The sequence below is a fragment of the Balaenoptera borealis genome (genome assembly GCF_965194805.1).
Source record: "Balaenoptera borealis genome assembly, chromosome: 12".
NCBI lineage: Eukaryota > Metazoa > Chordata > Mammalia > Artiodactyla > Balaenopteridae > Balaenoptera > Balaenoptera borealis.
Genome location: NC_138869.1, coordinates 38634738 through 38661831, shown reverse-complemented (window position 1 = coordinate 38661831; position 27094 = coordinate 38634738). Strand labels below are relative to the sequence as shown.

Sequence of the window (27094 nt, the reverse complement as noted above, 5' to 3'; positions counted from 1 at the left end):
CAATGGAATATTATTTAGTGATAAAAAATGAGCTGTCAAGCTATTTATGCTAAGTGAAAGAAGCCAGTGTGAAAAGGCTATATATTGCATGATTCCAGATATATGACATTCCGGAAAAATCTAAACTATAGAGACATTAAAATGATCATTGATTACTAGGGCTTTGGAGAGAGGGAGGGATGAATAGATGGAGTGCAGGGAATTTTTGGAGTGGTGAAACTATTCTGTATGATACTATATGGTAGATGTATGTCATTACATATTTGTCCAAACCCATAAAATATACAACACAAAGAATGAACCCTAATGTAAACTATGAACTTTAGTTAATAATAATGTATTGGCCTATTAGTTGTAACATATGTACCATACTAATGCAAGCTGTTAATAATAGGGGAAATTGGGCAGGGGGTGGGGGTTGAGGTGGTAGATGCGAGTTCCCTGTACTTTCCCCTCAATTTTTCTACAAACCTAAAGCTTCTCTAAAAGTAAAATTTATTTTTAAAAAAGTAAAATGCTGTAGAAACATAAGAGGTTGCAAGGAGAGGAGTGATCATGTCTTTTTGTCACTGGATTTTTTTTAAAGTATTATTTATGTCTGAGCCAGAATTCATTAAATTATTTCTTTGTGAAGAAGAATATGTGGTTTCATTTAAGTAACAAAAATGTTCTCCCTCTGAGGCCACAGCTGCAAGAAGGACAGACTGAGACATTTTGGCATTAACATTCAGTGTCCAAGTGAGCTGCTTGGGCAGGCCACTCAATTTCTCCTTGCCCTGGTTTCATCATCTTTAAAATTAGGACAGTAATGCCTGAGGATACTTAAAATCAGAGGCCTGTGGAAGCGTAAGAGGGGTGCCTCATGGCCCTTGAACAATCTCCTGAAATGTGAGGCATCCATGGGAGAGCTGCTGGGGCGAGGCACCTCCCTGCTGGCCCTTGGTTTCCTTATTGAAAAATGATCCTGTTGTTCCGTCCAGCCCTGGTGTTCAGTAATTCCTATGCTGATACTTAGTGTGTGAAATTGCATATGAATCAACACCACGACAAATTGGATATCAACCAGAAGCAAGTAAGAGGACCAGTATTCAGTTATTAAAAGTCAAAAGGTAGAGGGAAAAATCTGGGAAGCAAATAAGATAATTAATTTTAATGGTTTATACTTGGTATTGGTGGGATATGTTTTAGGATAATTTCCTTCCCTGCTTCCCTCTTTTGTGTCCTCCCATAAACATTCCCCATATCCTTCCACTCAGTCATCCCTTTATGTTGTCTGAAGAGTCCCCAGTAAATAATATGGGGTGGAGAGAGAGATAGGGAAGTATATTTAGTATCTTCATGATATATGCATTATGGGAGAAATAGCCTCGTATTAAATGGAATGTATTGCACCAGATTTGAGAAACTAATAGGAAAGGATTCAGAGTCTGTCCTCAAATTAGTCATCCAAGGTCATGAATTCAAACGGGAAGTCTAGCTTCCTCCAGGATTATGTTGCTTAGCACCAGGTTTAGAATAAATCAAACTGTATGGGATGATTGAGTTATTATTTCAAATATTCTCTGGGCACAAAGGCCTGGGGGATAAACTTTATGGGAGAGGCTGCTTAAACACTGAGCTGGTCCTGGCAGTATAGAATTTGTCAGGCATGGGGGTGTTTCGGCATGTTTTGCGATGTAGAAATATAAAAAACCCTGATGTGCAGCTCAAGGGAGTGGGGTGGAGGATACACTGAAAGGGTTCTGGCAAGTGCCAAATGGGAACTCTGTATAGCTTTGGGCTAGATTATCAAAGATAACTTGTGTCATGCTAAGGAATGTATCACGGAGTATTTCCCAAGGTACATCCCCTGGGATGCAAGTTCCAAGTGATACTCTGTGGGAATGGAGGGTTCTGTGGTCAAACATGTTTGGGAAATGATTCTTGCTCCTTGATAGCTGCCTGGTACCATTAGTGTACGGTCCTCAGAAGTCCTGTGGTAAAGGATTCCTTAACTTTGTCAAAGCTGAAGTGGGCATTTCTCAAACAACTGGTATTGAAGATAGTAGTACCCTTCTGTGCATAACTCACTCCTGGGTATCTGGGCTAATACCAGAGTATCCTGGGTGTAGATTTGGGGTGCTGCTCTAGCCAGTGGGGGCACATAAAGTTTGACAGGAGAGGGGCCTGCTCAGATCTCTGGGGTAAGGATCTGGAGGCAGGTGGAGGATGGAGTGAGAAGAAGGACATGTTTTGGAACACCATCCTGAGAACCATAGGCTGTGCCAGTGCAAACATTATGAGGGTCCTGGCCATGTTTTCTGAGACCTAGGTCAGGAGTCTGCAAACGACAGCCCATGGGCCCAATCTGGCTGGTCTACCACCTGTTTTTATAAGTAAGGTTGTGTCGGAGCACAGCCATGCCTGCTCCCTCACATGTTGTCTTTGCACTGTAACGACAGAGTTGAGGAGTTGAGCAGAGAGCATGTGGCCTGCAAAGCCAAAAATACTGACCATCTGGCCCTTTCTAGGAACACTTGTTGACTCCTGATCTGGGTGGTTAGTTGGATTGGTTTCGGTTTTGCCAGCGTAAGTGAACTATCTGGGTTTTTTCAGTTCCAGTTTCTTCAAACAGATGAATGAAAAAAATATATATATATTTATAGACTCAAAATCCCAAATACCAAATTCTAGGAATTAGCCCTAACTTGAATGTTGAATACAAGTGGCAGAGACTGGGATTGTCCTCTGCCTTTTCAGCTCTGAAGGTCCAAGAGAACTGAAGACCTACCTTCATGTCTGGTAGGCTCTGTTACTGCTCCCATGGTGGGACCCAGGCTGCAGGGGCATCAAGAGGCCACTTGTGTCTTTGAATTTTGAGCCCTGTAAGCTATCAGTCATTACCTTTGGCACTGCCTCGGACTATGTCACACCTCCCTAGGAATCCAGCTGCAGTTTCTGGTTCCTCTGAGCCCAGTTTCCTCCACATGCTGTTGATACTGGCAGACATTGTCTCCTCTCTCCCTTGGGGAGCAACTTTCTACACATATTTCTTGGGACATATATATTTATACACCATGTGTAATGTAAAGTCTTGTGATGATAAAGTGTGTGGTTGTCCCAAAAGGTAGAGTGGAGCCATTTAACTCCACTACTCCCACAGGACAGACGTATGTGGTCCGTGCAAGGCCTGGGCTGCCCAACACCCAGTATTTGTTTTATTTTATTTTTGTCTCATCTGTGCAGCTGTCCAAAAATCTGAAAATGTTTTATTTCAGTGGTATTGATGCCTTTGAGAGTCTACTAAAGTTAGGGGGAAAAACGGGAAGATGTATAAGCATTGCTAATATCTGTCACTTTATTTGTGGTAGCAAGTGTTTAACAGAATCCCATATTTTCAGAGAGCTGCATACAAAACATAAAAAATGTAATGTTTCTTAGCTGTGAAACATGCCAGTGAAAAAGTTCACCCCAATCATGATTTGAATATTCGCTTTTATAGAAAGTTAATTACCAGAAAAGAATTCCACAGCTTATAAAATAGGGGGTCATAAATGAAGTGCAAAAGTTGATGTGGACCCTGTGAAGTGGATTGAAAACATTGCATACCTGGCTAGGAGCTCTGAAGTCATGTGCAGGTCAAACAGAGCAGGTCTGGCCAGTGCACTGTGTATCTTCATATCCCCAACACAGTTGGTCTGGTTTTTAATTCTCATTGCAAAGGGCAATGTCTAAAAATTATGAATTTTAGGCCCAATTCAATTTCTAGGATTTTGCTTATGGGAATATCTACTTTTTTTTTTTTCCAAACTAGAAAATACAATTTACTCTGTGATTTTAGGCAGGACAGAGACCTATGTTATAATTAGTAACATCTATGATGTTTGCAAAAATCTTTTTTGAAACCGTAGGAGGCAGCTTATTGCAGTGAAAGAAATCTTTACATTTAAAAATGAGACTACTATAGATTATTTTGAAAAGATAGACTATGGTCTGGTTCTGCTATGAGCCAACTGGCTATGTGACCTTGGGTGGAGTCTGAGCCTCAGGTTTTTCTCTGGTGTAATGAAAATGGTAGTGTTGCCTTACTGACCTCCCAGGCTTATGACAGTTATCAAAAGAGAGAGACATGAGAGGCATTCAAGAGATATAAGCCAGTTTTTGAAAATGATAGGCAGATTGTTCTCTGTAGGGAGACTCATGAAGTCTGTTAGAATTTTATGTGTGCGAATATGTGTGTTTGTACATGCATATACTTTATTCACCATATAAATAGGCCTATATGAGTCATGAGAACTAATTATCAATGTGGGCATAACAGCTACTGTGAGCTGAACAATTTTGGCATACTCAGCACTTCCCATAAATGACTTCTTATCCTTGCAGCAGCCCCAGCGTTAGTAGGTATGGCACTCTGTGTTAGTTTTCTATTGCTGCATAACAAAGCAACAACCAGTTAGTATTATTGTCTATAGCTCAGAGGTCTGGGCACAGCAGAGCTGAGTTCTCTGGTCAGGACTCACCAGGCTAAAACCAAAGTGTTGGCAGGGGCTACATGCTCATCTGAGGCTTGGGGCTCTATTCCAAGCTCATTTAGGTTGTTGATAGAACTCAGTCCCCTGAGGGGATAGGACTGAGGTCCCTGTTTCTTGCTGGCTATTGGCCAGGGGTTGTTTTCAGCTTCTTTAGGCCACCCACAGGTCCTAGGCACGTGGCCTTCTCACAGTGTGACAGCTTACTTCTTCAAAACCAACAGTGAATCAGTCTCTCCCATTTCTACTTATAAAACATCTTATATAATGTAATTTCATTGAGGCAGTGGCTATCCCATCATATTCATAAGCCCTACCCACACTCAAGGGAAAGGGATTTTGTAGGGTATATTGCCCGAGAATGGAGGCACTTGGGGAACAATCTTAGAATTCTGCCTACCATACACCCCCATTTTGCAGTTGGGGAGGAATTCTCAGAGAGGTTACATTCCTAGCCCAGAATCACAAAGCCAGTAATTACAAAGCAGGAATTTGACTACTACCAGCCTTCCAGGCAGGATGAACCTCCATTTTGTACCAGGTGGGCTGTCACAATGTCTTCAACAAAGCCCTGGGTGGGGACAACTGAACAGCCATGTATATTGAGCACTAAGACAGCTGCAGTGTAGACCAGAGCTCCTCAAAGTGTGGACCACAGGCTGGCGTGGTTTAGGAACTGTTTATTATTGCAGTGAGATAAGAACAGAAATTGAGAGCAAGTGTTGAGAAATATTTATAACAATATGACATTGGTGTGACATCAAACACACTATACTTTTGTGTTTTATGAAAGTATTACACTGCAGTGAATTGGAAAACACACACACAACAAAATAAAAACAAAACCAATAAACCAAAAGCTGGCCCTTCACCCTTTACAGTGTGAGGAGCCCTGGTGTAGAACACAGTTTGTCAATCTTACTGTCATCGAATGGGGCCCAGTGCTTCTTGCTCTAGAGCTAAGAATAGAATCCACCTGGGGAGTATGACCACATTGGCCTCCTGGGCTAAAATAGTAGCTGAGATCTTTGACAACTTTTTCTGGTCAGTTGCTCTTGCACGTTGTTTCTTGTGAAGCCAAGCCTAAAAATGAATTTCCAAGGATTTTGCAGTGCCTTCTAAATCAGAATGTTCAGAAGCCCCTGATGGTCATTACTGTGTCATTGTTTTTAGAGGTTATAGAGAAGTTGTCTTGCTGGCCTGCCAAGCAGTCAAGGTTGGTTGACAAAGTTGTCTCAAGCTTCTTTTGGTTGCAAGTCACCAAAACCCACAGGAAACTGAGCTGGTGAAAACGAGGATTTGATGGTGAAGCATCAGAGGTGTGTGATGGAGCCTGACAGAGAGGTTGGGGCCTGGCAGTGAGTAGGAGCTGAGGCAGCTGCCCTTGTCTCTCCCCTCTGCTGCTCCACCTCCTGTTCCATTCTCCTGTCAGCACCTGGCTTTCTCTGGGTCTCTGTGTACTGTTGTTGATGGCGGCTACCACTTCTTTCCCAAGCTCACATGCCTTACTTCTAATGTCCCATAGAGGCTGATGAACGTCTTCAACCTCCAATTCCAAATTCTCAGGGAGGAGTATCTGAGGAGCCCAGTTTGTTCAGATGTCCACTCTTGAGACAAGCTTGAGTCGTACAAAGTGGCATCTGGGTCCCCTCAGCTGGGTTTTCGGCAGTTCTCAGAGAGGGGGATTGTGGGCTGGAGAGACACTGCAGAATGCCTTTTAAACTGACCCATGTGTAGACCTCAAAGGGATACATTAACATTCTTCACATGTACCCTATGTTGATTAGCTTCCTAAAAAAAATAATTAGTGAAGACCTTTTTGACACTTTGTAGCTCGGTCATTGTCTGAAACATGGCTCTGTTTTCATTAAGGCTAAATATCAAAACAATAGGGACACACAATTTTATCTTCCTGAAAAATCTCTCCCTTCAGAATAGAAAGACCTTGGGCAATGTCTAATTATTTCTGTGCCTCTTATTTGATAGCTTGAAAAATGTTTGTAGTGTTTAAGAATGTCTATGGAAATTTCCTATCCCTGCCACAGATCAAATTGTTTAAATGATGGACGGCAATTTTTTATTGAACTGTGATAATAGTATCTCATTTGCTGCTACTTAAGTGATTTCTTTTCCTCTTAACATATGTAGGTCAAGTTACTCCTTCAGTTGAAAAAAATTGTGAACAAAAAGGATAGCAAATGGAAGAAAGCCAATTATGCAACAATTTCAGACTTTTGAAGTAAGACCATTGGATTTCCCAATATTGATTATTTTTTGCTTGATTACAGTGACTCTCTTCAGCTGTTTATTACAATATAGATCATAATTCACAGACTGAATTTGTTCTAAACTAAAAATAAGTGTGAGGGAGTGAAATGAGGAGGGAGGTGAATGAAAAGTAGCATTTTTGACATCAGTGAATAAGCATTGAGTAAATAATCATATTTAGCTTTTCTAAGCATTGTATTTGACTAATAACCTATTGAACTCTTCTTGTCAGAGAAACTTAGATTTCTTCATATGCACCATCTCATCTATTTTCCCTTTATTTTCTATAGAAGGTTGAAGACAAATTTTATGTCATTTCTGTCTGATAGGGGAGAAATGGGACAATGAAATGGCTGGCAGTACTCACTAAGGTTTGTGGTCTGGTATTAGATAGTAAAACTTGTGTTTCTGAAACCTGAACTCAACTCACCAACTTATGTTATTGAAACTTTGACGAGGCTCAGAAAAAGGACCTTCTTCTTTGAGTGAAGTACAGCCACCTCAGATGTCCTGTAATCCCATGTAATCTTTGCTGACTATTTAGGCAACAGACATTTGAGTGACTTCTGGGCTCAGTAAGCTCCACTGTGTGCACTGAACAATTGAGCAAGTTCTGGACGTCAGGGGGCTTCCATTCCAGGAGATAAGATGTGTCTATAAACCTGTAAAATACAAGGTAGAAAATGTGGAGTGACAGGAGGGATACACAGATAAGGAAGTTCTAAGGAGGGAACCATTAATTCAACAACTGTGTTGAATGCTTGAAGGAGACTGGGCAGTGTTTGCTTTTCTTTTGTTCATTCATTCATTCACTCATACATTCAGCTCATATTTACTGAGCAATGACTGTGCTAGAGGTTGGAGAAAGCTAGGTAGATAAGACAGTCACCATCCTCAAGTTCAGCCTTATGGGAGAGGGATGGGCCAGGGAAATACGGGAAGTATCCCTACTTGTTCAACAGATGCTGATGGAGCACCACTGTGGGAGGGGTACTCACCTAAGCCCTAAGCATACAACTGTGGACAAGCCCAAGGTAGCCAGGGATAGAAGGAGGGAAGGGTCAGCACTGTGGGTGATGTTTATAATACAGTGCAGATGAAGCAGACCTCTCTGCTTAATACAGGTTTGTCAGATTTTGCAGTGAAAGGGGTCTGGGACCGCCCAGAGTAAGGAGTCATTTATTCTGCTTTGGAGTGTTCAGCAAAGGTTTCCCAGAACAGGGGGTATTTGATTAGGGTGCTGAAGGAGGAATAGGAGCTTGCTGGGCAGGGATGAGATGAGTCTAGCCAGAGACACCACATATAGAAAAGACACACCTGCCTGTTGTTGGTTTAAATAATGTGTAATGTTCAATTTTTATGGCATGGGAATTACTTTTGCCACTACTCTGTACTTTATCTAGAAGACTTCTGGAAATAAAAGAGGAGTTAGGCTTACTTTTGAGAATAGCCCTAGGGCTAGAAAATAGTTTGCTCTGAAACTTGGAAAGCAAATGTTAAATACATTTTTCCCTAGGTCAGAAAATGTTTAAATCCATTAGGATGCAAAGATTAGGGATTTAAATTGGATTCACAGGAGATATGCAAGCTCCACATGTGTACTAGATTATTTTTTTTGGAAATGATGTAGACACTTTGCTCATAAAGTAGAGTAAGTCTTCTTAATACAGCTGAAAAACTAAGAAATCTTTGAGAAGGGCCTATGTATTTCACCTTGGAAACTACTAGCTTAACTAATCAATAGACATGGTTCCTGCATTTTGGACTAAGCTTTTCTTAACTTTCCTTCCTTTTCCTTCTTTTCCCAGATGTCTCCATGTGAAAAAGGCAGCTGTTTAACTCCATACATATTTACATTATTGCAGGTGATCTTACAATTATGGTTAAGATTCTTAGAAGATACTACAATGGTTATAAAGAGAAAAGCAACCTCAAAACAGAAGGGTGCTACAAATTCAAAGCAGAGAGCAAATAAAACAGGGACAACAAAGCAAACGTATTTTGCAAGTAAATGTTGTGGCAGAAATCCAGGCACCTGCCAGATGGAAGTTGTTAGGAGTGACCATAATGGTTATTGACTTAGAATTCATCCATCCTCTCCAGTTCACATTTGATAAACTGCCAAGTCTAATTCTCTTAGTACCAACTTACCTTTTCTAATACGTTTCCACTCCAACAGCTGTCCAGTCATATTGCTTAGAGTTTTTTAAATGATAGGACTAACCAATGTTTCTGTGCACTAAGTTTCATTCAGTGGACTCACTTGATCCTCACCAAGGAAGACGTTTCTTTACAATCAATTAGCAAAGGCAGACAACTCCTGTGAATGTCAGCTCTGCTGCCAACCCGCTGTGGGTCCTGGGATTCTCTGGCCATCAGTACTCAAATGCCCCTGTCTTCTTTGAGGTGCTCCTACGTTATTGTCTCCAGGGATGTTGTTCCCAGCCCTGAGTGGCCTCCCTGAGAGCCAGCATTTAGAAAAAGGGAAGCTGAATAGTTGATTTCTGACCACTCATAACATAATTACAAGAAGCCTCTGTCAAATGCTGCTAGTTCACGGGAAGTGCAGGGATCATGGGGAATGGTGGCAAAACACCATCCCAGGGGAATAAGTCAAGAGAGAAGTACAGTTTTAGAGGGTTTTGAAAGAGCCCTGACCACACACTCTGCCCCCTAACCTGGTACCTGGAAGAGCTCATCCCTGTTTTTTAGTAGTCTCTTTTTAAGCCTTGCTAACTTGCCTTCCCAATAAACTTACCTTAATTGAGCCAGGATCTTCATCATGTTTTCCCAGAGTGTCCTGGGTTATGTGCCCACTGGCCCCTTTGGTCTTTGTAACACTCTTTTGCTCCTTCCTTGTCCCTGACCCTGTGGAACATAACCTACCATCTGCATGGTCTAGATGCCTGCCCACCTTGACCTCTGGTAGTTGTCTATCCTATGATTCACCACCCATTGTCTGACTGTTGCTTATAAGGTTAGTTATCAGCAAAGTGAAAAGCATTATTGATGGTTTTCATTGAGTACCTGCATGTTAAGAACTATAATGTATTAAACAGCATAAACTAAGTGGTTTGTCTTAACGAAATATTGGTAAATGAGGGAAATTATATAAAGAGCACGATTTTATTAGAATACATGGGCACAAGTTGGTATTCTTGTTTTGCCTTATTTTATTAACAGTTATTATTTTAATGCTTATTTTAAAGGTACCACGTCTGAGATACCTATCACGTTCATCATATCAAATAGTAGTTATTTGATTACATATTTGTCTCCTTTCCTATTTTGTGCAATCTTTAAGAGGAGGACTGTGTCTTATTAATCTTTGCTTACCAAATAATACTTGAACTTCTTCTGAGAGAGAGAGAGAGAGACAGAGAGGGAGGGAAAACCCAGGTGAGTCACTGATCTCTTCTGGTTCATATAAGCTTTAATTTTCAACATATAACCAGCATATCTGCTGTAATCAGTTTAATAATCATCATATGTGTCCTGAAGCTAATATTTGGGGGTGTGTTCCCCTTTTAACCTGTTTCACTTGCTATGCTAATCACCCTGCTTACTTCACCCTCCGCCCCCCAGTGAAAGCTTAATTAACATAATAGAAATAATCACAGATATGTATACATATGATGTATCAATATTCAAGGACTATGGCAGGTCACTGAAAGAGTTGTCTTTGTTTTTCCCCTAGGCCTAAGACTTTACAAAAGAACATTTTTCTTTTAAAAAAAGCTATAAAATAAGTTAATGACACAAACCTTTTTAAAAAATAGTGGTATAGAATAGGACTAAGTTCTATTGTTAGGTGTGATTAGACTTGGCAGTGATAGAGCCATGGCTGTACTGGGGACCATCTGCATGGTGTTCAGTGCTGTACACACTGCTCCAAGCAGCTGACATGGGCAAGCTGAGGCCTTGTGCTTTCTCATAACTTCTTTCCCTGCGTGCCGTCGCCGTCCCCAGTGGACCCTGGCCCCTGATCGTCTTGGCTCACTTTTCCTCCAGCATCTTTCTGAACTCATTTAGGATGAAGTTCAGTGCTTACACGAATTAGTCCAGGTTCCTACCCAACACTGGCCCCAGCTCTGCTCAGTGGCCTTGTCTAACTGCCCAGACTGGTGTGCCCTCCATTCCCAAAACCGCGCCTTGGCCTTTCACAGCTTTTCCCACTTGGGATATCTGCCTTCTTTTCTTGGAACCTGCCTAAATCCTAGGCACCTCTTAAAGTTAGTTTAGAATTCATCTCCAATCTCTCCCTGGCCGCAGTATTGGAGAGTCATCACTCCATTCCTCTCTTACACCTCCTATTAGCTGGACCCCTTGTTTGAAATGAAATCCAGCCGATAGCATCAGGGATAGTTATTTATTATTGTGAGATATGACTACAAATTCCTAGAGAGCAGAGACTGCCATAAGTATTTTGCAGCTCCTTTCAGTGCCTGGCCATGTTCTTTGTATATAGTAGATGCTTAATAAACATTTGTTGACCAGTTGGTTTCATGTTCCTTAAAATCAGATGTTCTTAGTTAATTTAACAATAGAGGTTTTATTTTATTTTTTCTTCTTGATGTATCATACAAAAGATGGGAAAAATCTATTTGGAATGTGTTGAGATATAAATAAACAATAATAAGTTAATTATTATAAGCCTTCCAAAATGTTGTTGCTACTCTATGCGCTTTTCCTCCATTTGGTGTTTACTTTCTCAAGAATCAAGAAAAATCTTAATTAGCACTGTTTGTATGTTAGCTCTGGATTGACCTAGAATTATGCTAGATACCATTAGTTATAATTCTTAGACTCCTGTGGTTGAGTGTTCACGCTACAACACACTTCTGAGGATCATTTTAATATACTTACTTTTATCTCAATAATATTTATTTAGTGTTTCTTGTCACAGTTATTGCAAATGACAGTAATTTAGCTAGTTAATCTGAAATGTGTTGTGCTAAAAGTACATCAGATATCCTAGTTAAGGATCAAGTAAATAAGTAAGTCTTTAGAGGAGATTTAAATCTCTTCACAGACTTGCCCAGTGTCACAGTTGGTGGACAAGAACTTTCCCTCTGTTGATGGTGATTGGCCATCACCAGGTTATGTTCTATGAAGACAGGTTGTACTCGCTAAGCTGGCAGATGTCAAGGAGTCATTTGTGCTTTGAGGAACATCAAACAACAATACATATTTAATTCCATCCTAATATACCAAAGACACTCTTTTTTGGTGACAGTTTTATTGAAATATAATTTACATACCGTACAATTTACCTATATAAAGTGTAAATTCACTCTAAGTTTTAGTGTATGTATATTTATATATTATATTTAGTATATATATTATGTACATTTAGTATATATATTAAATCTTAGTATATTTACAGTTGTACAGCCATTACCACAATTAAATTTAGAACATTTTCATTACCCCAGAAAGAAACCCAATAACTTTAGCTATTGTCCTTCAATCTTACCATTCTCCCCAGCCCTCCATCTGCTAATCTGCTTTCTGTTTCTATGAATTTCCCTTTTTTTGGACATTTCATATACATGAAATCATATAATATGTGATCTTTTGTGACTGACTGCTTTCACTTAGCATACTGTTTTCAGGTTCCATCCATGTCGTGGTGTATTAATGTACATCATTACTTTTTATTGCCGACTTATATTCCATTGTATGGATATACCACATTTGTTTATCCATTCATCAGCTGTTGGACATTAGGGCTGTTCCCACTTTTGGGCCATTATGAAAAGCACAGTTATGAACATTTGTGTAGAAGTTTTTGTGTCAACTTAGTTTTTCATTTTTCTTGAGTGTTTACCTAGGAGTGGAATTCTGGGTTGTATGTTGAGTCTGTGTTTAACCTTTTGAGGAACTGCCAGATTGTTTTCCAAAGTGGCTGTATCATTTTACATTACTGGGAACACTTTTACTGTGAGAAAATGGATCACATTATAGATAAAAGGGTTTCTACATTTGCAGACTTGTGAGTACATTAATTCACATTTCTGAGTTTCTCCCATTGATATTTTTTCTAACAACTTTATTGAGGCATAATTTATATCCAATACGATTCACCTCTTCTAAGTGTAGACTTCAGTGATTTTAGTAGGTTTACCAAGTTGTGAGTGCATCACAATAATGTGACAATCGATGCACATCACATTGTACATTTTCATCACTCCGATAAGATCCCTCCTCCCATTCCCATTTATTTGACTTATCCTTACTCATTTAATTTTGTGATTTGTTGGTGCATGTGGTAGCTGAGCCAAAGGGCTGAGTAAACTTTGTGGCTAACAAACATAAAGTTGAGAAATGTTTATCAACTTAATTTTTTTTTAAGTTTGAGTAGGTTCACAAACTCATACTACAATTTTGTAATCCAGATAACCCTGAAAATTGAAACTTTTTTCATAACTCATTTGGTAGAAACTTGATCTGAATTGACAGGTGGATATGTATAATATTTATTTGTTCCACTTAATGTGAATAATCATATACCTTACTACAGAAATATTAATATTTGACTATGGGGTGCTGCCTTAGCCCTCACTGGGGGTGATTTGTAACAAATATGTGATACACATGTATCATTTTACCTTTGTAAAATCATTTTACCTTTCTAAAACCCAAATAATACTGAACTAGTGTAGCATACTTGGCGCCAAAGTTTTCAGGTATGATCTTGTGGACCTGTGTTTGGTTTTAGCAGTCAGCACCTCAGGGCCTTTGCACTTGCTGTTCTTCTTCCTGGGAAGCTCTTCCTCCAGATAGCCTCTGGGCTCCTTCTTTTTATTCAGGTACATGTTGATTTTGCAGGAATCTCTTTCCTGACCATCACAAATGTTTGTGCCCCTGTCACTTTCTACCATGTCACCTTGTTTTGTAATCTTCATGGCACTCATTCTGATGTGATCTAATGCATTTGTTCCTTTGCTTGCTGTCTTTGTCTCTTCCAACATAAGCCCGTGAAGGCTAGGTTCCTGGCTGTTGTTTCACTGTGGAGATGCTCAGGAGGCACTGAGCAGTGCAGTGTGAAGACCATGCCTCCTGGCTATGGCAGCTTGTCCTTGCTCAGTGTCCTGCTGCTACTGAGCTGATTCTGCTCGGTTCCCCATGGGGATCGAGTGGAACTTGACCTAAAGGACACTTCTGAGCAGCTGATATCAGACCACATAAGGCTGTTGCCTCTCCCAGCACAGAGAAAACTGGATGTTTGGTCTTGACTCTTGTGCTAACCCCTTGTCACCATGGAGAAAGTTCTTTGAAAGGTCTCCAGGCCTGAAAGGGAGGATAGCTCAACTGTGAGAGATATCAGGTAGTCGTCAGCCTCCAGATTGTTTTTTTTTTTTTTTTCTTCAATGATAGATTTGCATCCATGTTTTGGGGACATGAAGAAAGCTGTGACCAGAACATCAGTCTCCTTTTCTCTCACCAGATAAATAGGTGATAGGCACGGTTTCTGATATAATGCAAAAGATACAAGGGTGTATCATTTCCTCCAATCTAGCTCTTATGCCCCTCTCTTTATACCTGGTTTTGAAGCTTAATACTCATGGTAGTCAGGATCTAATCAAGACATCATGTCGTCAGTTTATTTGCTTGTTAGACTTAAGTCTTTGCTTAAGGACCAGTTGAGCCAGCTGCTAGTGACCACGGTTCCAAGGGCCTATGTCACACCAGAGGGCATCCACGTTGGCATCGATGGTCCGAGTCTTTATAGCAGTTTAGCCAACTGGGAGCGTCATGAGTTTCATTCTTAACCCCATAACTCATTCTCTGGTCACTTTGGGGTGGTCCCTTCACCCTTCTAAGACTGTTTCTCATCTGTGTGATGAGGATGTGATAGCTCCCTAGGGACTTATTGTAGACCTTAAATAGGCAAACATTTGTAAAGTGTTGGCATAAAGAAGGGCCTTGATTGTGTTCATTTCCATTTTCTATGTCTTCCTTGGACTTAATTTGCTCAAAATAATTTAGCTCCTTTAGAATGTTAAAGGGAATTTAAAACCCACCAAAGTCCAAATGTATTTTATGAATTTACTGAAACTGCATAGACTTGCTGAGATTCAACTGCTTTGATTCACAAAGTGGACATTTTATATGGTTGAACTTACTACTTCTCTGTGTGTCTATTTTACAGTACAAGAAGGGGCTGGGTATTTGGAGAAAGGCAAACATAGAGTGTCAGTGTGTTGTCCATTTTGTTTGGTCCTGTAAGAGCATCAGAAAATTACAAGAGTCCAGACTGCAGGGCATGGCCGATGAGGAGGGAGCATGTGTGAGCAAAGCATGATGAATGTCAAAAGCAAGCCTGGTATACAAATGAATTGCATAGACATTTGAGAGAATTTAAGTTTTTGGTCTTAGTTTACTTTTATGTAAAATGGATTTAGTCCTTCATTAGTTCTGTCTTTTCTTCATTAAAAAAAATCCTCGAATCTTTTACCACTAGCATGTGTTCATATATCTGCTTACTTGATTGTCATTTTGAAATAAAGTTATAATTAAAGGTTGACAGAGCAGAAAGAGAGTTGAAGCAGAGAGAATAAAGTATATGAATAACTTTCCAAAAATTCAAACCTTCTGTGTAATTTCAGTTCATTACCTGGGCATTAAAAAAGGGAGAACCAGCTTATCGTTTAAGCTGGCTTCTCATCCTTGGAAATTTTAAAATGGTAAGTCTAGTTCCAAAGAGTGAAAATGTCATTCCTTGAATGCAAAAGGAACATATATAAAGTAGAAGGAAAAATAACAAAAAATGAGTTGAAGACACACACACTTCATTCAGAACCAGCCCCTTGGTTTACTCAGCTCCCCATGGACTTAAAAGCTCATATATACACAGAAATCTGCCCCCAGGGTTGGTCCCCTTGCTGCACAGTGTCTTAAGTTGAAGCAGTCATTTTCTTGAAAGTATTGGGCAGGGTTGAGAGTGCTGGCTTCAGGATCTTATTTCTATTGCTGGAGGAGGGCCTTTTCTGAGCACTCTGAAGCAAGGGACTTGCATAAAATGTTTGGGGACCAAGATCATGGGAAGAGTCTTTATTTTTCATCATTCATTCTTGATTTCATTTGAAATCAGCTTCACACATATGTATAAGCGGTTAACTTTACCTTAGAGGAGTAAAAAGCCAGCTTGGTCTGATATCCCCGGGTTCTTCAAAAGTCAGGAGGGACCCAGGCCATTTTCATTTTTCAAGGTTCCCAGTCTGTTATGAAATGAAGAAATGACAAAACATAGTTGAAAATTGTGTTATATTTTAAATATTTACATTTAACACATTACTGTTTGTTTGTTTGTTTTAACAAAGAGTGCTTATACAGTGTAACTGAGCTCTCCTCAAGAAGTAAAGGATACAGTAAAGAAAAATTATAATGCACCATAGGCTGTATGGTCCAGGAAAGAGATGCAACTTAAAAGAACTTCTCCTTCCAGTGCTATGGTTCTCTGTGACTGTACGTGTGATCTTTTTAGGAAGTTAGTGTAGAAAGTCTAAGTTTAAGGCTCTTTGAATTGGAGGCCTGGGCCCAATGGCTTTCTGGCCCATGGGAAGTATCCCAAAGCTACCCTGAACTGAGTCTGCAGGGAGCTTCCCATGGCAGTTCTTACTACTGCTTTTTGCTTATTACTGCTCACATACTGTGAGCATGTTTTCATCTTAAAACCTTCCTTCACTCTGCATTCCCTTCCTGCTACGCCCTAAGCCTCTCCCTCCCTCCCTCCCTCCTCCCTTCCTTCCTTCCAGTCTAGATATAGTAATCTAATCTATTTTTTTCAATACTGCTACCAGATTAATTGAAAGATGACTTAAATTTCAGAACTGATTATTTTGCTTTTATGCCCAGTTAGACCTCTTCAGCTCCTTACCCCCACTGCAGTGCACAGAGCATAGTATTCCTTGGCCTTGCTCATTTGGACCCTGCTTGCCTGCCTCTTTGCACCCTTCTCCCCACATCACTGACCTCCCCATTCCAAACTACCTACAGCTTTGCAGACACATGAGGCGTCTTCCTTGGAGCCTTTCCTGCTCCTTCTCCCATCATTTCTCTTGGCCACTTGGCTGACTTCCACTCATCCTTTAACTTAGACTTACTGTCACATCATTTATGAAACCTTCCCCACACATAACTCTGCCAGGGAATGGTGCCGCATTCCCTGGCGGAGTTATCTGCTCCCTGCTTTGAGTTGTCATAACACCTTAAACCTCTCTGCTTTTGGTTTCACCATGTGTAAAGTTGGGATACTGTATGTGCTTTCCTTTATAGGATGGTTGTGAGGATTAACTGGATTAATTGATTAAAGCACTTAGAACAGTTTGGCACTGGGATAGGAAGTGTGAAACTAAATAATTTGCTGTTATCACCTTGTGGGACCTCCTGTAATAGCCCACACTACACTGTCTAATTACTTGCTTCTCCTCCCAGCTGAACTATGAACGTGTTGGTCATCTTCATGGCCCAAGCCTCTAACATAATTCTTCTCATATACTTAATTATCATCAGCATTGTCTTGTCATCATCATCATCAACAATAATAAGAGCTAACATTAATGGACATTCACTGTGTACCAAGAACTTTTGCCCAGAGTACTCTCATGAAGTAGCTGGAGCCAGGATTCAAAGTCAGATTGTCTGACCCCAGAGCCTGCTCTTGGACCAACATGATATGTTCCCTTCCAAACTGAAGTTGCCTGGTAAACATCTGGATGGATGGATACAAGGAGAGAATAGCAATGGAATTGAAATAGCTTTTCCCCTGCGTCATATTTACATAAAAATCCATCTTAAGTAAGTAATAATCTGACTAGACATGGAAATTGTTACATATCTCTCTATTTTCTTTTCTTCTTCTTTTTAAAATTTACTTGTTTTAGTTATTTATTTTTGGCTGCATTGGGTCTTCATTGCTGCATGCAGGCTTTCTCTAGTTATGGAGAGGGGGGGGCTACACTTCGTGTTGGTGTGCGGGCTTCTCATTGCAGTGGTTTCTCTTGTTGAAGAGCACAAGCTCTAAGTGTGCGGGCTTCAGTAGTTGTGGCATGCAGGCTCAGTAGTTGCGGCTTGCGGGCTCCAGAGCGCAGGCTCAGTAGTTGTGGTGCATGGGTGTAGTTGCTCTGCAGCATGTGGGATCTTCCCGGACCGGGGATCAAACCTGTGTCCCCTGCATTGGCAGGTGGATTCTTAACCACTGCACCACCAGGAAAACCCTATCTCTCTATTTTCAAGGAGAAAGAGAATTTTCCTTCCCTGGCTACGGTTGGGGCCCAGGGGCTGGGAGCTGCCACACTCGCTGTCCAGTTCCATGTCTCACAGGTACCATCCATCAGAAGAGCTTGCTTTGGCAAACAGCTTAATTTCTGTATTTGTGCCATTCTGAGGACATCGGTCAAACCTTTGATAAAGGCGCTTGCCTCATTCCATTTTCAGCCTGACTGATCACAGATTTTGCTGCTGAAGCTAAAAAAGAGAGTGGTGGATTCTGAAAGCCAGTCCTTAAGGAACAGGTGCACAGCCTTGTGTTTGAGAACACAAGGTTTGGAGTCCTTTCGTTGGCAGCAGAATTACTCTCACATAACCTCCATGTAACCGTGAACTTGAGGATTTGTTCCAAGTTCTCCCCACATGCGAGCCAACTGTGGGTGGCACAGACTCTGTGGTCTTTTCCTGTTCCAGTCAAGCTGTGTTATGCCTGAAAATCTTGTCTCCTCCTCTGCCCCTTCATCATGATATCTTATATTTGTGTGGAATCCTTCAGGAAATGTTTTTTGTGTACATGCTCATCAAATTCACACATGGAGATACAGACTAAAGATCGGATAAGAAAACCAAGACTCAGAGAAGTAAAGATTTTCCCAGAGTCAAGTAGCTACTGAGTAGGAAGATCTGGATTCAAACCCTTGTTCCTGGGCTCTGAGACTATTCTGATTCTACCGGGCCATAATGTTTAAAAGACCAAAAGCTTCTTGAGAGCCAAGACTAAGTCATCTCCTCCTTAGTGTCACACTCAGTTCTTGTTGCTGTTCTGATCACTGAATGGGTTCTCAACAAATACTTGTTAAACTAAATTGAACAGAATTGATGGAAACTTGTTGCTACAACCAGGATTGGAAACTCTCTGTAGGGTAGACATCCTCTCCAGTACTATCACCTTCTTAACTTGGTTGCACCTTATCTTTCTTCTTCTTTTTTAAAAATATTTATTTATTTATTTTGCTGCGCTGGGTCTTAGTTGCGGCACGCGGGATCTTTGTTGCGGCATGCGGGATCTTTGTTGCGGTATGCGGGATCGTTAGTTGCGGCATGCGGAGTCTTTAGTTGCAGCGTGTGGGATCTTTGTTGCGGTATGCGGGATCGTTAGTTGCGGCATGCGGAGTCTTTAGTTGCGGCGTGTGGGATCTTTAATTGGGACATGTGGGATTTTTAGTTGGCGGCATGCAAACTCTTAGTTACGGCAGGCATGTGTGATCTAGTTCCCTGACCAGGGATCGAACCCGGGCCCCCTGCATTGGGAGCGCAGAGTCTTAGCCACTGGACCACCAGGGAAGTCCCCTTATCTTTCTTATTTTAGGCAGATGTTTACATCTTCCTTAGCTAGTTGGACAGTACCTTCAGTGCTCTGCCATTGTGGGTTGCAGTCAAAACCTCTGAGTCAGCTCTGGAAAGATGTAACTAAGGGCTGGAACAGAATTTCATTCACCACTGTCAGAGCCCTCAGTGATGGGTGACTTCCATTGTGTAAAACAAATGTTCATCCTCAAACTGACATAATGTCATAGTTCTTTTCATCTTGGACTTGTCCTCTCAGGAAGTTAATGGGAGTACCATTGCCCACAAAGAAAAGTGTTCAGTTATCTTGGAACTGAAGTGTTTGGAGGGGACTTTACAGGGTTTATGGTTAAATAGCCTTGATTTTGGTAATTCAACTCTAAACCACTCCCAGGAGGACTACATAAGCAGAAGACCATGTTTTAAAATGCTGGATCATTTGGAAACGTTTACTTGGGCTGAAAGATAAGGTTGTCTTTTCTTCCTGTCTCTTCCCCAGCTGCCTTGGCCCTTGGGTAGCCTTTTGAGCAAAGTTTGGCTGTTTCCATCTTCAATAGCTTTGCAAATGTTACATTTTGGCAAATGTAGCCTTAGATGTAGAATGAGATGACTTTGGTTTGGAAATTGGCCACTCATGTTGATAATAGCTATTAATTTAATCAGCCTCAAATTGATAACAGGTATCTCCTGTGGAAACAAAGATAATTTTTTCTTGATTGTGATCAAGTCTTCTGATGTAAACTCTAGGCTTATTTTGTCTGTAAAAGGCTGGTGTAGTCTTATGCAATCTGAAAGAGACAGGAAGAGGGAGGTAGAGGAAGGGAAGAGAACTCTCCCCACATATACAAGACGTGTTTTGCTCTATTGTTCCGTTACCTGTTTTCTCTGGAAACTTTATAGATTAGCTTTTATAATCCACTTTGAAATGTTTGTTGTTTTTAAAGCAGAAGCAATCTTTGCAGCTTTCAAGCAGAAGGTCATTTTATACAAAATGTTCATTCTTGTGCAACAAAGCTTATTTCTTCTACAGGATCAAAGAAATAATGAAGGCTCCTTAAAAGTTGTTTTTCTCTAAAGAAATGATCATCTTGATAGGTGGTGATTTATATGTGCCTTTCCTATTGGAATTGAAAAGCGAAAACATTTGTATCAGTAAGGATTACTGAATATTATTAAGCTCTCAGATATTACTGTAACTGCAGTTTCAGCGTTTCAGAGTGTAGGGAAAGATGTCTTGGATTTCTTCTTGTCTAGTTGATGTCTATCTCTCCAGGTTATTCCTTTGCCCTGGTTTATTGCCTGATGGTCATCCAGCCATTGATGTGGTCTCTGTGTAGGTCTCTGAGATACAGCTGTTTCTAGAACAAAGTCCTGGAAGTTTTCTTGTCTCCAAAACTTTGTTTACAGTGTTTTCTTGGGCTGGAACACTGTTTTAGCAATGTCCTGTTTTCCTTTAGGGCTCAGCTTAAATGTGCCTTTTTCTGGGAAGCTTTGTGGCCTATTTTTACCATAATTTATCACTTAGCCCTTTATATTGAAATAGCTATTTTCCTGTGCATGTCCTCCATCCTTCTGTAGACCACCTCATGACGTGCGGTGGCTCATTGGTGATACAAGTCCTTCAATTACTCTAGCTACAAAAGCATCAAAGATTAATCTACACTGTTACGGAGTGATAAAAACTCTATCCGGATTACAGAAGGGAAGGGATTAAAACACCAGATGGAATGAAAATGTAAATTTAAATATCTTACTTTTTTCCCCCAGTGTAATGATTCTTAAACTGTTGGTTTCTGACTGTTCATACAAGAAAGGAGTGTTTGAATTTAGTCCTGGGACAAATCTCATTTTGTCCATATTTCTGGACACATCTTTTGATGCAGTGATGGCATTTAATGAGAGAAGAGATTTTTCATTTTTATTTCTAGAATCAGTTGAGTTTGAAATCTGTGACTGTAGAGAGGACCTGGGTTTCCTCTGTCCTTACCTCTTCAGATGGTCAGCATGTCAGGTTCAAGTCCTGCCCTGTAACATGATGCTAGGATAGTATTCACCCAATATACACACTGATTGGCAAAAGGTATAACTCTTACTCCATCAAACTCTAGTCATTAAAACAAAAGCCACTAACCCTTGTGTAAGGAAAAGATGAACCATGCCACACTGGGTGTGTTTGTGACAGTAATTATTACTTCTGCTTGATCGCTCCATTTGGCTGCTTTTCTACATGTTTAGTTCTTATTGATTTGAAGGAAGACTCATGTGATCTCTCATTCTGGTATTAATGACAATTTGATAACTAGCTCTAATTTAATCATTGATGCAGCCCAAATCCATGTTAATGATTACACATTTTCCTTAGAATCCCTTCAGTTGAATTTAAGCATTATTTGAGAAAGAGTACTCTTTTGAGTAAAAAATGGCAATAAAAGCCTGGTATGAGTATTAAATGTGTTCCTGCAAAACACAAAATGAAAATCACTGAACATATTAAGTGCTTTGAAATCTTTGTTAAATTCCAGCATCCCATGATCACAGAATTTACAAGCAAAAGCTTTTTAGCTTTAACATGAGAAATAAAAATAACTTTTTTTCTTTGCTTTTCATATGGTTTTTATATTTCTGTTTTAAGGATTTTTGGCCATAGTTGCCCCTGCTCCAGTTTTAGGGATTTTTATTAAAATTTTTTTCACTTGTACACAATTTGTTCATCTGATAGAATCAGTAGGAGTCCAGTAATAAGTTACTCTGGTTGTGGAACCATATTTTCCATTACGCTTCCCACTTTTCATCGCACATTTCTTTCTCTCTTTTCTCCTGTTAAGCCAAAATGATCAGGAACCAAAAAATGAAATACATGTAGAACAAAAAATCATTTTCTTCTTCTGATCCAATTTTTACTTTGACTTGGTGTCCTATTTTCCCCCTTCTGGAGCATGACAGAGATTTAAGTGTTTCAGGGGAGGAGATGGGAGACTGTGCCTTCTGTATTGTTGCATGGATATACGTGGGGTCATTGTAACAAGAAATAAGAGGTGATTTTAAATGAAATGTTTTAATATCCCCACTATTACCCACAGCTATAAATACTATCCATGGTCCATGGCTTCTAGCGTTTCTTATATATAAAGATAGCTTTTGTTTGTATTGATTCCACTAAAAAGGAAGAGTTATTTAGAAATCTTAAAAGTCAATGTAATGTGTATCAATTGATGAATTACAGCTTTTTAGCTTGTAGGTGCTTTGTTCCAAGGCCAGGATGTATATATTCCGCTATATTGTTACCATTTTTACTGAGTAAGGAAATGTTTGGTCATTAAGGGGGAAGGAATATCTGTGGACAAAACTGCTGCTTTCCCTGACCTCAAAGCTCAGTTTTGAATATTAGTCTTCAAAGCCGTTTTTACTTCCAGTGTTCAGTCCTAATTAAAAGCCACATTCACAGTTCTGTAATCCAATCTGCAGATCCAAAAGGGGAATTCATACAAGAGAAAATTAACTTACTATTATTAAAAGAACACTGCCTCTCTAATGGATATAATAGAGTAACAGTTCTCCTCAGGCTCAGTGGCAGTTCCTTATATAATAACTAAAATATTAGCACATTTAAATTGATTTTTCATGCCTGCAAATAATGATCAAACTTATTTTAAAAATGTACTTAATTTGACTTAGATGATAAGGATATTTGCTCAGAAAGAGACATTCTGGGCTGTTATTTTCTACTGGCAAGCATCAGAGCTGGAAGTTGAGTGGTTTTGATTTTGTTAATGATGATTCAATTTATTTTTAATTTATTAACAATAGGAACTCTGTCCCCAGGACTACTCTGTTTTAGGTAAATTTATGGCGCATGATTTCCTTATTAAATAACATTTCTTTTAATTCATTTATCTTTATAAGAGTGTTTCAAGAAGATCGACTATGCTTTGTTCTTTCCAAAAGGTACCTAGTTCTTGATGTTCTGTTTGTCATCATTGTGCATAGCAGCTGAGCCTGTTCTCGGTGTGTGTGTGGGGGGTTCCCCCTGAATTCTCCCATAGAATGTAGGCCTGTCTCCTGCTGGCATCAAGAGAGCAGATTGGGATAACCCCATGGCAAGAAGGGTATGTCCTTTCAAAGAGTCCTGTTCCAAAGTACTTCTGTGCTTCACATGTGGCAGTATTATGTGTGGCTGCCAGTTGACTATCATTTTATGAATCATATCTCCTAAAGCTCTGTAGTGAGCATGATGGGAAAATATCTTTATGAAAACAACAAATATGTGAGATAAATTAAGTTAAAAAAAGGCATGTAGCAAATTTAACTAGAAAATGAACGTAAAAACTGGCCAGCAGGATTAAAATTCTCATGGGCTCACAGCTCCACACAAAGAACAGTGTTCTGGCTGATGTCAGTGGTTTGTACAATATTACAGAATTGTTTCCAATGTGTTATCTTCTTGTGCCCCATGGCTCGTATTGCAATATTTGTAGTTGAAATACATTTCATGTTATATTACACACAAATTTGTTATTGGCATGTATGTGTGATATACATGTACATACATATAAATGTAAATAAAACGTTATATATGAAATGAATTTCATGCTATGTTCTTTCATGATAACTTTAACTTGCTTATTATTTCTGTCTTGTTCTCTTATTTGCTGGTCCTATACAGCTTTCTTTTTCTTTTTTTTGCATTTCCAATTTTTCACTTTTTTCAATATTATCTGTCTTGATAATTGAGAAATTTTATTTTGTTCTTATCTTTCGGTCATTTGTCCATTTCATCGACATTTCTTCTCTGGGTTCTCAGAGTGCTTAGACACCATGAGAAAATAACTTCTATGAGTTTAAGTAAATACAGTAAGAATGAATGGGTTTTTCTGATATGTAAGTGTTAAGAGGTGCATACTATTTGTTATACACACTCTGTAAAGCTCAATATGTAAATGTAATTTAGAATGTTTATGCATGATACATGCATATACATTCTAAATCTGTTACGATGATTAAGAAAATAAGCTCTCACATAGATTTCTTAAATCACTGTCAGTCATTTATTTTTCAGGGTCCACATTGATACATTTGCAAATTGTGTCAAGTAATCACAGGACACTAACAAGCTTCATTGACTAGGATGGTTCCAAGAAGACCACAACCCATTGAAAGTTTGGGGCCAGTGTGTCCTGTCTACACAGATAGTGTCTCTCCTTTTGCTTTTTCTCTGTTTCCCATCCTCTCTGTTTTATGCCTCTCTTCTATAAAGTATTTTATGTCTTATAGTGGAAATACATATATATATATATATATATATATATATATATACACAGATTTTAGAGATAAATGAGATTTAGGAAACCTTGGAGGGTTGGTGGTGCTCATAAATCAAGGGGGTCTGGGGTGAGTGCTATTTGTAGTCAGTGGCTCTCAAACTTCAGCAGCTTCTGAATAACCCAGAGAGCTTGTTAAAACAGATTCCTTGGCTCAGCCCCAGAGCTTCTGATTCTGTAGGACTGGGATGGGGCTTGAAAATGTGAGTTTCTAACAGGTTCTCAGGTGAACCTGATGCTGTTGGTGGGGGACTGCACTTTGAGAACCACTGATCAGGGATCGCCTTTTCATGTGTTTGGGATGAGGAAACTGAGAATCAGAGAGAGGAAGGGCTCGCCCAAATTTTGCAGTGGTAGGGAGTTGCATCTTCACTAGAATTAGAACTGGATCTTCTGGCTCTGGCCCTGTAATGTTCTCCTGGGGTCTGTTCTTTGATTGACCAGAGGAGAAGCCTCTTCCTGACTATCTGAAGAGAATGTGGGAAACCAGATTGGCCACCTCTCCCAGATTCCAGTCTATGGGCAACGCTGGTGGAGAGAGAGGGCTTTAGTGCTCGTACTGGTGCCTAACTTACCCAAATAAATTTCACTCTCTTTATTTCCATGTCCAATTTAATATTATAATTATTCATGGAACATTTGTCTGTTGATTTGTGATCATTTAGAAATTAATACTAATGTCATCATTTTTGAAACAGGGTCTGTTAAACTCAGTTCTATAATATGTCAAGAAAAAGCAAGCTAAAGACAGCATAGGCTACAAGAATAACTGTGGAAAAAATAGAAATGGTTGAATTTTTTACTTGGATCTAAGGTTTTGCTTTCAGTTCAATAAAATTTCAGTGAAATATTATTTCACCAAACGAGTTTTCTGCAATATCCTGTAGCATACATTTTCATGGTGGGAAATAACTTATTGTTGGAAAGTTCAAATTAAAGAATAAATGATTTTATAGTTGACTCATTTGATGATAAATGGAATTTTATGAAATTATTTTCATAATAATATGAATTGGTTGAATTTACTTAGCTAAGAAGAATAACAAGAGTTGTGTACTTACAGGTGTTGCATATTGATTTAATTTTAGTGATTTTCTTATTGGGATGCAGATTGTCAAAGTGGCATTGAGGTACCATTAAATTCAAATAACTGTCACCTGATAATTATGTACCAGAGCTGGGTGCAGAAAGAATTGACCTTAAATAATTGAGGGAATTAAGTACTATTTCTAAACCTTTGGGGAAGAAAGCCCACTTAGAGTTAGACTGGATTCAATTCAATAAATCTTGACTAAGGGCCTTCTATGCTTAAGGAATGCACTTTTCTAGGTAGGTTTTGGAGTCCATATCTGGCCTCAAGGGCCAGTGTCTTTGAATTTTTACGAAAGTGGATGCAGAACATATGTGTATTTATATACACATATGATTGGATGATGAAAGCAAAAACTAGACTTTGACACTGATGTTATTTTCAGTTTCATGGAAGCAACGGCACCAGGTCACAGTTCACATGCCATGATATGATCTGTCATTTTTGGGCAATGGAGAAACTTCGGTCTTTTCATGTTGTTGAAATGGGGTCGAGGCTACAGTTCTGATCCTTTGTGTTGCTTTCTGTCTTGCCAGCGTCTGGTGGAGGCTGCAGAGGAAGCACACCTGAAACATGAATTTGATGCAGACTTGCAGGTAACTGATTATAGTTTGAGTTAAATTGTTTTGTGTGTTTGTTGCCAAAGGAGAAACACTAGCTATACTGGGAACACCAGAGTTCAGAGGTTTGGAGAGAAGGCTCTTGAGAGAATGGTACAGGGTTGAAATAAATGTGCCTATTTTTTGACAAGACAGGACAGTGATCCTCAACCATTTTCCACTATGCAAGTTACAATAGGTGATAACACACACTTACATGCATGTAACCAGGTTTCCTCTCTAATTCTGGGGGAGTTAATCAGTCAACTGTGACAATAATCACCAGAGATTTTAATGGTAAATTGATAAGATAGATGGCAGAATATATCCAAATCCCTCTTCCATAGCTGCATTTTAAGTGACTGAAAGCAATGTTGTTATGTATAGATCTAACCTTGAATTGACTGTTAATTATATTTAAAAATTAAATCATTCACAGACCTGGGATTTGAACATCTGCTTAATAACTTTTTGTTGTGGATCTCATATCTAATCATGGCACACCTGTGTCGGGTTGAGAAGGATTTTGATGCTGTCATGTATATATAAAACATAGTTAAAGTCAAGAAGTGAATTGAATAATACTTGGAGGTTCCTTTGGGTCCCTCCAGAAGGAAATTTCATCTGTATTGTCATTTTAGGTTTGTGAATTTTTCTCACTGCTAGCAAAACAGGGGTGAATCTTAATTCCTTAAGTCTGTGCCTTGCTAGAACATATCTCTTTTAGTGCCATGTGGTCACAATTAG

At 39.5% G+C, this 27094-nt stretch overlaps 1 protein-coding gene across 1 annotated transcript in view; it reads left to right on the top strand.

Annotated features, from left to right (window-relative positions):
- CACNA2D3 (calcium voltage-gated channel auxiliary subunit alpha2delta 3) overlaps nt 1-27094 on the top strand; it is an 832322-nt gene that overhangs the window by 197040 nt on the left and 608188 nt on the right. Inside the window, exon 4 of the mRNA XM_082346809.1 lies at nt 26285-26344. Within this exon, the coding sequence (XP_082202935.1) occupies nt 26285-26344 (60 nt within the window). The remainder of the gene's footprint in view (nt 1-26284; nt 26345-27094) is intronic.